The sequence below is a fragment of the Sturnira hondurensis genome, unplaced genomic scaffold (genome assembly GCF_014824575.4).
Source record: "Sturnira hondurensis isolate 20B ecotype Veracruz unplaced genomic scaffold, ASM1482457v3 Scaffold0025370, whole genome shotgun sequence".
Classification (NCBI taxonomy): domain Eukaryota; kingdom Metazoa; phylum Chordata; class Mammalia; order Chiroptera; family Phyllostomidae; genus Sturnira; species Sturnira hondurensis.
In genome coordinates this window covers 9,487,033-9,501,927 of record NW_028098001.1, presented here as the reverse complement: position 1 = coordinate 9,501,927, position 14,895 = coordinate 9,487,033, and the positions used below count along the sequence as shown (strand labels likewise).

General features: G+C 36.8%; 1 protein-coding gene across 2 annotated transcripts in view; it reads right to left on the bottom strand.

Moving 5' to 3' along the window:
• The window catches only part of CEP162 (centrosomal protein 162), a 73,464-nt gene that overhangs the window by 17,543 nt on the left and 41,026 nt on the right, over window positions 1-14,895 (bottom strand). For both annotated transcript variants that reach the window (XM_037039380.1, XM_037039382.1), the window contains exons 17-23: window positions 13,348-13,460; window positions 11,215-11,320; window positions 8,417-8,543; window positions 7,042-7,205; window positions 6,193-6,297; window positions 2,933-3,145; window positions 982-1,634 (exon numbers count right to left, since the gene is read on the bottom strand). In XM_037039380.1, the coding sequence (XP_036895275.1) occupies window positions 982-1,634; window positions 2,933-3,145; window positions 6,193-6,297; window positions 7,042-7,205; window positions 8,417-8,543; window positions 11,215-11,320; window positions 13,348-13,460 (1,481 nt within the window). The remainder of the gene's footprint in view (window positions 1-981; window positions 1,635-2,932; window positions 3,146-6,192; window positions 6,298-7,041; window positions 7,206-8,416; window positions 8,544-11,214; window positions 11,321-13,347; window positions 13,461-14,895) is intronic.

Sequence of the window (14,895 nt, the reverse complement as noted above, 5' to 3'; positions counted from 1 at the left end):
TAAAGAAGCAAAGGAGAGCAGGCACAGTATCTCCTGCACTGTGCTAGGTGACGTACACATTACTTATGTATAAGTTCTTACAACCACTCCATGAACTCACAACTATTTACTGAATTTTTTAAGGACAAACTTGACTTTAGGAAAGAGTGCTGTATCTAGGGTCCCAGATCAGTAAGTTGCAGAGCCCAGCAGAGCTGAAGCAGGCCAGGCCTTCCACTCTACCCTCAGCCTGGTGCTGCACAGCTGAGGGAATCCAAGGTTCTAAATGTTCTGTCTGGATTTAAAGCAAAGGGCCCATTATTTTATCTTTTAAGAAAAACTCGTATTTCTTGCCCAGGTTCTTATTTGGATAATCATAACTGTTCCCTTTAAAATCGCCAATGCTTTATCTAGGCATCATTTGCCAGTTTTTGGTCCATGCATATGACTCTGCACTAGTTGCATGTTGTGAGAATAAAATTGTTTTCACAGTAATTATCAGAACACAGAGTAAATGAACCAAATTAATCTGGACCGTAAGAGACTACTGATTTGTCTCTGGGACAGTATGTATGCATTCAGAGATAGTTTAGCAAATGGTAGAGTTACAACTCTGATATATTTCTTACAGATAAACATTTCCTCTCTTATTGGAAATATTATTTAAAAATGACAGGATTGTAATCAAAGCAGATATTTAGCCACTACTGATACCTATTAATATGACAATCCAAAACTACAAACAAATATATCAATTGCTTATTTGATTATATGAATATTTTGAGTAGTGCCCTAAGAAAAGCATAAAAACATAAAGCACCCATAACATAACTGTACATAATGAAAAAACACACCCTAAATCTGCTACTAGGGAAAGGTTATTTCTTCTCAGACCCAGAGCTGTTGGAGAAACAGATTAACAATACTAAAAAATTATAAATATGTATAGAGAGATTTATAGGAAAAATCTGAGTTATTTCTAGTAAAATATTCACATTTTACCTTTTTATGGAATTCTCAAACTGGTTCATAGCTTCTTCAGATTTCATCTTCAGCTCATTCCTCTCCACAACTAATCCCTCCAGTTCATTTTTCAACCTGCAGTTTTCTTGTAAAACCTCTGAAATATGGGAATCAGTAAAAGTATGCGGCTGGTAAAGCTTGCCACCCAGGGTTCCAGGGAAGGAGTCTGCAGTCCCTTTACCCGGGTGCAGAACATCTTTCTTCGCCCTTTTTGCAGTCCTTTCCTCCCGACCCCTAGAGTTCTGATTAGACAGCATCGTTCTTCTCTCCCTCTGAAGCCTTTCCACAGTTTGCGAAAGGTCTCGTATTTCTCTTCCCTTTGCAGCCAGCTCCTCGTTGAGTCTCACCAGTTTGGCTTTAGCGTTAGCCTGTGCCACCTGGAATTCTATGGACTGGAAATCCTTATCATCGTTATCATTTTTTTTGAGTTCTAATTCAGCATTCCGATGTTTAAGCCTGTCTATTTCAGCTTCAAGGTTTCTTACAGTGATCTGATGGGCTTCCTTAATGCCGTTGAGCTCCTTCTCCAGTGCCGTAAGCCTGGAGGAGCTGTCAGGTTGGTTCTGAGGTGCCTCCTTCAGTTTGTGGGCAAGCAGCTGCTCCTGCTCCTCTAGCCTCTGTTCATACTGAATCTGAAGAAAAGAATGCATGCAATGCCACACCAGGGCTGAAACATTTCATTAGTTACTGCAGCCCCTATACTATCAGGACCCACCGAATCCTTCATTCAGGTACCCACCATACAATCCGATGCCTCCAACTCTGTGTTCCTTCCATCAGTCAAATGTATTGATTTCCTAATCTTCGAAGGGTGGAACATTATATAGTCTCGGTATATGTTATATAATTTCAGAATTAATGTTGCTTCATAAACATTACCTTACACATTTTTGTATACCCCAAAGCTTATTTTAAATTTCACAATCGAACCTCCTATTTTATATGCTTCTCTATGCAAATTGACAAACTATATACATTTTGGGGAATAACGGAAAGCAATTGAGGGTATTAAAGGCTTTAGGATAAAGTACATTTTCAGCTTTCTAATATCAGTTTAGAAACCTCATGGGGAGTAGGTCAGTCAGCTTGAAATGTGTATCCTTGAGATTCTTATTATAAATGAAATAACCTCAACAGTTTACTCCGTGGAAAGAGGCACTGATAGTGTTCCTTCATTTATTCAGTGAATATCTAGCTATGACTGTGTGCCAGGCACTGGGCCAGATTCTAGAGAGAAAGAAACTCAGGTCTTGCTTTACGAAGTTCACTGCCTAGTGAGGACAGCGACATGGCAACAGTTTCAATGTCTTGTGTTAAGTGTTAGAATGGGCCTTTGAGTGGGTGAATTTCAATGAAAATATTTTTATCCATGGTAATTTAAAAATGTTATACTGACTGTGTATCAGAAATGCTTTATTCTCCTTTGTCATGACTTAATTTACACTAGTTCTAATATCATTGAACTAGGCTCATGTAAAGGCTCTGTAATCTTTACAGAGGCTCATGTAAAGATTATCCTGTGCCCTGGCTGGTGTAGCTCAGTGGATTGAGTGCAGGCCTGCGAACCAAATGATTGTGGTTCGATTCCCAGTCAGGGCACATGCCTGGGTTGCAGGCCAGTTCCTGGCAGGGGACTCACTAGAGGCAACCATACATTGATGTTTCTCTCCGTCTCTCCTTCCCTTCCCCTCTGAAGATAAATAAATAAAATCTTTAAAAAAATAAAGATTATCCTGTGTTTGATTATTTCACATTTGAACTAAGTTACTGAAGGAGGACAAAAAGATAGGAAGAATCTAAGTTTCATTCTACATCTGACAATTATGGTAAAGGTTTTGTGGGAAAGAGCTATTTGTTAAAATCAGATCTAAGAAGTCCCAGCTCCCATGGTCTATCTCTGAGCCCATCTCCATGGCTACCTGACACTTACTTTGATTTTCTGGAACTGTTGTTCCATGGTACGAAGGCTTCTCTTTGCTTCTTCATCTTTGCCCTCCAGATCGGTTTCTAGTTTTTTAATCCTTTTTTCCATAAATTCCACTGTATTTCTATCCACTGTATCACCAGCTGCTGATGCAGCCAATATTAAAGCAGGTAGAGAATTAGGATATCTTCTTTTTATAATTCCTTCCATTTCCTTAACCTATTAAAATATTTTTGTATATGCATAAGTTCACAAATATAATTAAGCAGTTCAATATAGATTATGCTACATCATTTATATCTAGATTTCAAAGAGATGCTTTTACCACATCTCAGGACTAAATTGAATGCACGGAAGCGTAGAATAATTTCAAATTTTATATCCTTAGATTATCTGATTTTAAAAACCCTATAGTGTACTGTCTAATTAAGTACTGGTGAATTTATGGAAATCCTTACATTCATTTGAAATAGATCTTGGAACTGTTTTACAGGTAATAACCAGTCTTTGAGGACAAAGCTCTCCCTGCCTTTTTTTTCCTACAGACACCCTCAAATGACAGTGCTTATGCCATCTACTGACTGAAATATTACTTGTATGTGCATGAATATGCGAACTTTTTGCAATAAACATACCCCTTCCTAAGTGCCTGTCCCCCTTCCTACCCTATCCCCATCTCCAAAAGTGCCCCTTCAAATGAAGTTTAAAATAACCTCAATTAGGAAGGAGGATTAGACGACAAAGACTAATATTCACTTAGTCTATAAAACAACTACATATTAGATGGTCTTTCTGTATGTGAGAATGGCGCCAGGGTCTACAGAAATTAGAGTTTGATTTTACATATGCATATGTTTGTATACCTTCTTTCGTGAAAGGTATTGTGGTTAAGATATCTCTGAAATGCATAAAACACTCAATCCTTTTGTTTAACAGTTTTCTAGCCTCTGAGTATGCAAACAAAACAGCAGCAGTGGTGAAGTCGGTGCAGTGGTGAGAGCACATCTGTGGTTAGTCACGGCCACTAGCTCTGAGACCTATGTCAACTTCTCAGTCAAAACCTCTTTAGCCTCATTGGTAAAATGGGGGTGATAACAATACCGATCTCATGGCAAGATACGATTTAAGTGAGGAACAAATGGTATTTATTTTGGTAAAGTGCTTAGCAGAGTGCCCAGCATATAGTAAGTACTTGATAATGTGAGCTTTTATTATCATTTGGTATCAAAAACCACCTTTCTTAAGACAAGATGAATGGCTCAAAACCTGTTTATAAATTGAACACTGTTCATATTAAATATTCAAGTGTCAAACCACTTGCAAATATTTAACAGCAAATATTTCCATTCATAACAACTGCTTGCATATTCAGATATACCATAAACTGGGATTTGGCCAGCTATAAGTGTTAGTAGCTTATTTCATCTACAAAATTTTCAAAGCTTTGCTTCGTCTAGTATTTAAAATCTAGTTACCTGAAATAGAGGTAAGCATATAAAGGTATGTACATATATACCACATGTGTTAAGAGAAGATCTGGACTTTAGTTGTAGCATTTGGGACAAATGTCATAGAATAACAATAAAAATTTTTAAAATAAAAAAATAAATTTTAAGAGTGAACTTGTTTTAAGATATTCACAATGCATTAATTTAAAATTTTAAGAAACACTGTCAGTCCAATTTAGATACCTTGAAATGTATATTACATTTTGGGGGAATCAAATTTTATCTTCTTTTTATTTTTAAATATTATTCTTTAATCACTGATATTGATGTGGCTGTCATACAAAGTAGATTTTTAAAAAAATTCTCACTGGAAATTAAATTACAGAATATTCTATTAATTAATGCATGTACAAATGCACACAATCTGAAATTTTCATTAAAATATGCATCTAATTAGCCTCATTTTTACTTATGTGCTCTTTAGAAAAGAAGGTATTTTATTCTGTAATCTATTTCAGAATATATGGCTCCAAAATTATTCTGAATATGATATGCCTTGATTATAAAATAAACATTAAGGTTTAAAATCATTAGGATAGAAATGTTCATGGGAATAGAATTGAGATCTAAAATGTACATGCAACAAACTATACAAAACACTATTGATAGTATGTTAGAAATACATAATCTCATAAACAGGTACATTTTTAAAATAAAGTATTAACAAAAGAGGGAGGTTACTTTTATAAAGTGTTGTATTTCTGGTCAAAATCATCATTTCACATCTTTATTTTGCTATTAAGCATGTTTAATATTGTTCTCACACATTCAGTTCTACATTAGTTCTCTTAAAATAATTTTATCTATTAGAGAAATATGTCCTTTGGTCTTTTTTCTCTCACAATTCTGGATGGCTAATCCCTACTGACTAACCTAAATCTGAAGCATAGAAAAAGAAGCCAAGCAATGTTAGACTACAGAATGATCTTTTAGGATACCTCTAGCTCTCACAACACTTTTGTGGTTGCTTTCCTGTGGACCACTTAATCACACTACCAAGTCATACCTTTTCATGTAAGAATAGGTCCTGTAAAAGTAATGAAGTTAATTTTATGCTTAGTTTTCCTTCTTCTCATAAAACTGGGATAATATCCAGTACACTGATGACCTCAGAGTTTTGGGTTTGTGACAGAATAATAGCAATACATTTAAGTGTCATGACTTGACTGCTCTCTTAGGAGCAAGGCTGCAAATTCTTACTTTAATACTTAGTTGTAAATAGAAATACTACATTATTGAAAAGTTTTTTAAAAAGAAGGAAAAAGTTAGTATTCCAACCCACGAAACAACTACTCCAAAGAAAAAAATTTTATCCTAATAAATGTTACTATATGATTTTTGAAAAAGCTCTCCCTGCTACACTGACCATGTAATGAGTATTTTTAAGCTTAAATAGTAAAAATTATGGCCAACTCTTTGGGGTGCTGAATGTTCTGTTTCCATGGTGTTTTGTAATACTTCCCAGCATCACTGACATGTTCCAAACTCAAGGACTTCATTTCCTGTACTCCTGTCACCAGTATTTTGCCAGGAGAGGGAATCCCAACTCTATACCCAGAGTTCCTAAATTTTGCTTCCTCTTCTCAGATAGAGCTGTGATCCAAAATAATCTATCATTAATAGGTCTACCATCTAATGAGGCACATTAGGTGTACAAAAATTTCCAGGTTGACTACATCTTATAGGATCTCCTGAAACAAGAAAAAACACAATAAATCATACATAAAACCTTAATGAAAATTTACTCTTAACACATACTTGTCGCTCTAGGTCCTGAATTTTTTTGGCATCAGCTGCTTTATCTTTTACATGTATCTTCTGCTGAATAGATGGATTTCCAGATTTAGCTTTCAATTGCTCAACCTATCAATAAGTAAAAACATGTTAAGAAGTATATTTAAAACATACCAGGAAAACACGAGGAGGGTGGCACAATTATAGTTGATTCATTCACTTATTAAATTGGAGATAGGGCTCTCTGCTGGAGAGATGGACGGCAAACAAGCTGAGCCAGGTCCTTGTTTTTGTGGTGCCAATGCTCTCTCTAGTGGAAGGAGACAGTTGAGAAGCTAATAAACTAAATTAACAAAATAACTTCAGAAAGTGACAGTAAAGAAAATAAAAAAGAGTGAAGGAATAGGAAGAAAGGGGCAGAGAGGGCGAGGCTGGCACCTACACTAGATAAGGCTGATCAGAAAAATTCTTCAGAGTAGAAATTTGAGCTGAGACCTCAATGAGAAGCAAGACATAGGGAGAACCAAGGCCAGAGTAATCTAGGCTAAGGAAACAACTGGTTTAAGCTTGGCATGTCCAAGAATCAGCAGGGGATTTGGTGTGGCTGAAGGTGAGTGATTTGTGGGAGTGTGGTGTGTATGGGCTGGAGAGTCATTCAGGACACCCGGAGACCAAACAGGTTGTGAAAATGAGCTTGGATTTATTTACAGTCTAATCTGAAATAAACTACACATCTAAAAGCAAACTAAAATCCAAGCCAAGTATTTTAATTCACAGAATTTAGAGTATTGGTTCAATGACACAAGACTAAGACCTGATTACTGAATTAAATAGGGCTGACCTGCAGAAATATATTCTGAAATGATCTATTACCTCAAGTTTGAGCTTCTCAATTTCTTCATTCGCTTCTTTAAGTCGAACTGCATCTTTATCTAGAAGTTCCTGATTTTCTGCATACCACTGTAATCTTTTTTGCAAACGACATATTTCTTGTTTATGTGTTTCTTCTAAAATTTTTATTTCATATAATTTTTCACCTACAAGATAAATAACTTAATGACTTGATTGTAGCTTTTCAAAATGTAGAAATAAATTGAAGGATTTAAAATGAAAAACTATGATTATCTAACAAAAGTATTATGAAAAAATAAGAAAAAACAACTGATGTATGCAAGGTAGTGTCTAGTTTAGCTTACTATTAATAAAGGGACATGAAGATTATGTCCATAAGCTAAATCCTCAAACTCATAGCAAAGCTGGTTATGCAGAAATTTTTGATACGTCAGTTCTTCCCCCCCGCAACTTTCTTTACAAAGTAAATTTGTTTTCATGGAAAAATAAATACTGGATTCAAGATATTAAAAATAATTAAAATAAAGCATTCCTATAATCATATTAAAAAGTAACAATAGCAAACATCAGTAGGTGCTTACCATACATGACTTTATTCAACACAACTTATATGATGGGCACTGTTATGATTCTGTTTTTACAGATGAGGGAAGTAATTTTCTTACAAGCAGGTAAGTGGATTTCACTGTACATACCTTACACCGAAGATTCTAACATCACAGAGGAAAAATCTTTACTTTGGCAGACAAGAGCTCTTGTGGTCTACCTTTCTTGCCCTATATTCCGCCATCCAACCCACACGCTCACTCAATAACATGAAATACTCAGAACAGCTTTCCTCCATTCTTTTATTTCTGAAGCTTACCAGTCTGCAGGACCCAGCTCAAATGTCACTGCTCCTTAAAACCCTTATTTAGCACCCTTCTCATGTTTATTGGTAATATTTTTATATAAAACTTTTCTGCATTCTCTTACACTCTTTTGCCTTCCCGAGGAGAATGCCGTAATTATCCCTGTGTTTTCTACCAACACAGTGCAGTGCTATTTGCTCACTTGGCAGACACTTGAGAGCCTACATTTCTGACCCAGGGATAAAAAGACAGACCACGCTCTCAGGGAGGTCAAAGTCCAGCTGGAATGACAGACATGTAAACAACTAAACATAAAATGGCACCAATTCAAAATAATCCTAGATTTTCTTTGATTTTACAATTATTCCTGATGAAACCAATCAAATGCAAATACCTATGAATAACCAGTTTTAAAAAAGGTTTCTGACCATTACAATATACTTTAAGGAACAGTGTTTTGTTTATGCTGTCCAACTGCTATTACTTAAATTCAAGATTAAACAGTTACGAGTATAAAGGTAAACTGTTTTAGTTCAGTGTTTTACCTGTGACATAAGCAACCTGATCTTTGGCTTGGTCTCTCTCTTTCTTCATTTTTTCCAAGTCTACTTCAAGAGCTTGTTTGTCTTGCTTTAGTCTTTTGATGTCTTCCAATAAACTGTTTTTCTCTTTCTTGATATTCATAGAAATACAAGGCAAATTATTTTTAGCCATAAAAATTGTAGTAGTCTCACACAATCCATCATAAATACTGCTAATTACTTTTCCTAAAATTTAGCTCTGATTTTTACCATCCCACACCCCCCAGCCAAATGATTAACAGCTCCTCACAACCTACTAAAATCCATTCTAATTATCTAACTCACCACAGTCTGAATGACCTTCTTATCTACTGTTCTAACTTCTGGATATTATGATAACCTCCTAACTAGTCTGCCTTCTCCATGTTCAGTAGCTACAGTTTACTCTCCTGCCAGTAACCAGAGGAACTGTTTTAAAGACTCAGTTAATATCACTTCTCTGTTTGAAACTCTCTGGTGGCCCCCATGCTCTAAGGACTCAAAGTCCTTACCATGCCCTTCAATGCCACATAACCCAGGCTTGCCTGTGCCTCTGCTGCATCTACTACAAATCTTCCTTCTCCAACTCCACTCCAGCCAGAGACCTCCTAGTTCTCTGAATATGCCCAGCATACTCCTTACCCAGTGTGTTTGCACTTACTGTTTCCTTTGCCCCCAGCGCTTAGCCCCCAGAGAGAAGATGGCTTGCTCCTTTACTCCATCCAGATTTCTGCTCCAATGGAGCCCCAGGAAGACCTTCCTTGATCAGTCTTTCTCAAACAGCAACCCCACTCTAGATCCCAGGTATGTTACTTTATTTTCTTCTCCCCACACTCACCACCACCTGACACATTATATATTTACTTGAAAGCAGGACTTTATTTCGCTAACCCTTGTATCTGTCATAAATGCATAAAAATGTTTGGCACATCAAGAAAATACCGAATGAATTCTCAGTATGCCCTACATTCCACAATACCCTCAGTGGCCTCAGTCTACTGCTAGACAAAGTAATACTTATCTTTCAGAGCTTAGTTCAAATGAGGCTATTCCTCATCCCTCCTTTGCACTTGCACAAACTTTCACTGTCCCTATAGTACAGCATTTGCTACTTTGGTTCATGTGACATTGATCTGTGTACACGCTCTTCTTATCAGGTTGAAAGCTCTATGGAGACCAAGATTGATTTATGACTACCTGATGGGACTAAGAACATGGCAGATAATCAATAAATGTGCACTGAACTGAACTCATAACTGCTGAAGAAACTCTTGGACTCATAGGAGTAAACTTGATATAGTTACACTTCAAAATAAAAACTCTTATACTATACTACCTTACAATCTAAAATGCAGTCTCACTAACAGCTTTTGAATGATACTAATACTATGCTTGAAACTTTACTGTGTTTTTCCAAGTTGTCATAATACATGGCAATATTCTTTAACTTGCTAATTTTTAGGCCCACTGAAAAAGGGGATGGGAGGGCCTATCCAATGATTTATTCTTTCTTTTTACCTATCTGTCTACACATTTATGTAATAATTATTCTGTATATACATGCATCTGAAAAAAGATCTCTAATGGATTCACATTTGAAGCTGCATTTTATATACTACAAAGACCTGTTAAACATCAATTATTAAACTATGGTATATTCAAATTCCTATGTAACTGTAACCTCACTTTATATAATTTCTAATTAAAAAGTGATATAAATTGGAATTTTTCTAGTTTACAACAGCATTCAAATAGATTGGAAAGGATTTTATATTTAGTGCTATGATTCTTAAGGGGAGGGAGAGGGGAGAATTAACTGCCCTTCTACAGGGGATGTTTGGAAACAGTGGTTTTGATGGTTACAATGACGGATGGGTCCACTGGGGACAGGGATTATAAAAATGATGCGATACAGCCCTGACTGTGGCTCAGTGGATTGGGCACCAGCCTGCAAACCAAAGCGTCTCTGGTTTGATTCCTGGTCAGGGCACATGCCTGGGTTGCGGGCTGGGCCAGGTCCCTGGTTGAGTGCGTGCAAGAGTTAACCAATCAGTGTTTCTGGTACACATCGATGTTTCTCTCCCTCTCTTTTTCTCTTTTTCCCTCCCTTCCCCTCTCTCTGAAAATAAAATCTTAAAAAAATTATGCAATACATAACATTGTTTTGCTTAAAATATAATTAACCTGCCCAAAATTCTGAAAAGTCTCCCATTGATAAATACTCCTCTAGAAAATTCTAGGCCATATTCTTTGTAATACATATTAATAAAAATAAAGAAAAATTAGGGAGTAACTGTTGCATTTTTACCTCTGTATTAGGTATATCAGATACAAATACTTGTGGGTACACTTTCTGCCCCCTAGAAGGGTGCAGAGTCTACTTAGGAAAACAGGTAAAAAGCCAACTAAGGTTTTAAGGCAAACCATCATCTTCAAATTATGTGCCTATTTTTGCTGTACATTTTTCAAGAGGAACTTGTTTGAAACAATGTACGCATGCCCTAAGAGGTTATAATTCCAATACAGCTCCATATAACAAATGCCTGAAGAAACGCTGTATTATAAATAGGATACCATCTAAAACCAGGATTTAGTTGTTTCCTCTGCATTAGCATCACATGTATGGTAAATGCTATCTTTGATTTCTTAATTTGTAAATGATATAACATTTATAACAGGATCTAATTTATTCATAAATTACAAAAACCAGATTTTTTACACATATGGTGATTTTTTAAAATAGTCTTTACTATTCCTAATAATTAAATCCTTGTGCAACTCACCTGTGCCACCCGTAGTTCTGCCAACAGATCTGTAAAATTCTGGTTTCTGGTGGGCTCTGAATCTTCAACTACTTGAGACAGGAAACGACTTTTCTGCATCTGTTCTCTGATTTATTTGGGAAAAAATTTTTTATAAGGCACTCTTTTCAATACAAAATATTCAATTTTGAAACTAAAAACTCTTAATGGATGTTGGAACTAAGTGAGTCACTGAAGATAAAAAGTTTATTTAATCTAACCAGTAGAAAACCACTAAAAGGGAAAATACTTTTAAAAAGGGAAATGTTTATATTTAATCTAAATGAACTAAGACCCTAAGACTATTGGTTTATTCAATACACGATTAAATAACCTAACTATAAAAACACTCCCTCCCAATTCTCAGAGAAGAGAACACTCCACACCCCAGAAGACCTGCAGCGCATCTCCTGTGGCGCCGCGTGCTCCTTGTTGCATCGCCCCAGACTCCTTTCTGAGAAACACAGACTGCCAATCACACATATGTAGACCAACACAACTACTTACCATTTTTACCTTGGATTCAATTTTTCTGTTTTTCCAGAAGCATTATATAAGGAGTTTAAGAATCCATATGTGATGGAGAGCAGATGATAGCTAGTGGGGGACAGGGGTTAGGGTGTGGAGGGATTGTGCAAAAAATAAAATGGACTCAGGGGCATGGACAACAGTGTGGTGATGGCTGGGGGCGGGGTATAAGGAGACTACATGGTAATGGAAAAATACAATAAAGATTAAATTAAAAAATCCACATGTGCTCATTTAACCCTAATGTGCTAAAGATACTATTTCATTAAGAAAGTTAATTTAGAATTTCAGTTTTGGATCCTGGAATAGCTCTATTTTAAAGGCCAGGAAGTATAAGATGTAATATTTTAAAATACTTTATTGAAGCATTTGGAAAGAAAACAGATGTAAATGTGTTCATGCATCAAAGCTGCAGATTGTTACCCTTGGGAAAGGAGCCCCCCCCTTTTTTTAATATACAAAATAGTGCCCTTGCTTCCCAACCTGTGTACCTTTTTCTGTTTTGCATGAAAGGTCAGTAGGAGCTAACAGCAGCCCTGCATCTTACACCCCAGGCTATTCAACAACAGCAACAACAAAAGAAAGGAAGAAGTAGGCGTAAATACAGTATTCATGTGAAATGACCAGGACTGGTAATCATTTCCTAACAGCAGACAGGACTCTACAATGCCTGTGTATATGGGTTCAGATTTTTCACTTAACATGTTAAAGCTGAATGTGGTAATATCCCAAGGACCTGAAATACGATTCCTAAGTAGGTGCTGGTGCTCCATCAGCCCACCACAGTGAGTGCTGATTGGTAACTCCAACCTCTCTGTAGAAATGCCTCGGACAAAGCAAGTCCTCCCCCTGGCGCAGAAGATACCCCCCAACTACTTCCTGGGACACACCTCAGTCAGGGACAGACTGGCTGGAGGTACAAAGGGCTGCTCCCCGGAGGATATCCCCCAACCCCTTCCTGGGGCTCCTCTTGGCCAGTGACTGCCTCACTTAGGGGTAAAAAAGGCTGCCCTCTCTTTCCTCAAATGGGGACCAACATCATGATGCACCTGTTCTCCCAAACTTTCTGGTGAGAGCAGAATGAAGCCAGTCTCAGCTGAGAACACATTTCTGCTTACCTTCCCTACCTCTACCCACCCCTCATCTTCCTTCTCTTGCTATTTCTCTCCCGAGAGTTATCAAGGAAATCACCTCCAGAGATTCCTACCCGAGATTTTACTTGTATGGAACCTGACCTAGGACAGTAAGATGATACTGATTTTTTTAGCATTGTCACTGAAGGCATTATTACTAATATGCATTTCATAAGCATCTCAAGTTTAATGATCAATCAAAAAAAGTATTGTATGTTCAGTTTTCTGAAACTGATCTCAAACTCAAATATAAATATGCTGAAAATACCTGTCTATATGTTTTAGACATCTAATACTAAAGGAAAAACTAGTGACTATTAAAAATATAAAAGTTACAAGTGTAAATCAGTGTACACACTTTTTCATTTCTAAGTATAAAAAGATATTAATATAACAATAAAATGCTTGGAACAATCTAAGTGCATTTGATTTTAAGAATTTAAGAAGGACTTACTTCAAGGACGCCAACTCACTGAATAAACTCTGGTTTTCCTTAAACATTCGCTCCTCATTTTTCTTGTTTTCTTCTTGGAGATCTTTCACTTGATTATACAATCTTTCATTTTCCTTTTTATAAATAGAAAATAACATTTAGTTAAAAGTCAGTAGTACTTACAAGTACATATGCTCATAACAGATATACCCTTTAAACATTTTTAAGGTTTTTAAAATTTTCTTCAGTTTTTGAGCAAGCAAAATCTTTTAAGAATTCTTTATATTACAACAGAAAAGAACTTATTTTCTGAAAACAATTTTTTCCAAACTGCTTATTCAAAAAAAAGTTGCAAAAAGTCCAAACCCGAAGAGCCTAGTGCCAGCAGGAGGCGCTGTGTTTCACGGCAGTAAGAGGGTGAGTGACTGCAGGAGTGGCCCCGTTCCAACTCTGTGTTCCACGTGTGGAAAGGCCAGTGGGACTGTCTCACCCTCTTTTTTGTTTTTGGTCTGTCTTCCCACAGTGAGGTAATTTGATGTAGGCACAATGAGTGTCCATGTTTGTTTCTGGAACTTTCTGTGATCAGGGAGTTATAGACTGGGTGTTTCTGAATGATCAGAATAAGGCAGAGCAGAGACCAGACCTAAGTGGTGAACTTTAAGCTACAAAGTGACTCAGTGAGATCAGAGACAGAAAGTACCAATCCATGCATAGGTGCTGTGGCTTATTAACCTCTTAAAAATTAGGAATGTGATAAAAACCAAGGAGCCTTGAAGATCTAATAAAAACTAGGAACCACCTCACCACGTCTGGCCTCATGCTCAGCAGACTGCCTGTGCTTAAATATCTGCAGAATTAATGACATCCCCAAACCTACATAAATGTATATATATTGATATTATATTAAATTTGTATTTCTTTTGAGGAGGGGGTGGTTAGCAAACTTATAGGTTTGTGGAATCCTCCTTAAAACTCATGCTCTATATAGCAAATCAGAATGGCAAGCCAAGGGTTTGGAAGGGTCTAACTCAGGGGTAGGATGTCCCACAAAATCAGTACTATTTCATTTACAGTAAACACTGTCATCTCTGATGTGGTAATGCTTAGGCTACAGGTGTCAAGAGAGGAAAAGGTGATCAGGGAGAAGGGGAGGGAAGTGAAAACAAAAGGGAGAAGTGAGGGAGGAGGGAAGAAATCTCACGCTGGAGGTCACCAAGCCTGGCTGACTGTCAGTCAGCATGACCACAGTCCCATCAGGCATCACAAATATCTGCCTTCTGTAGGACACACAAATTTTCTCCCATTTAATTCAAAAATTTTCACTCTCAAGTGATTTCAAATTTTTCAGTATAATAATAAAACTATTCAATATCATCCACTGAAAGCATTATAAAGATAGTTAAAGTTTTTAAGGAACATAGCTCTTAAAAATAGTAACAGGCAACATTCATTGGCTGGTTACTCTGTGCCAGGCACTAACAGGTTAATTTGCATTGCCTTATTCTAATTTCATGACCACCTATTGAGAAGGTACTATTATTATCATCCCCCCATTCATGGATGAGGAAA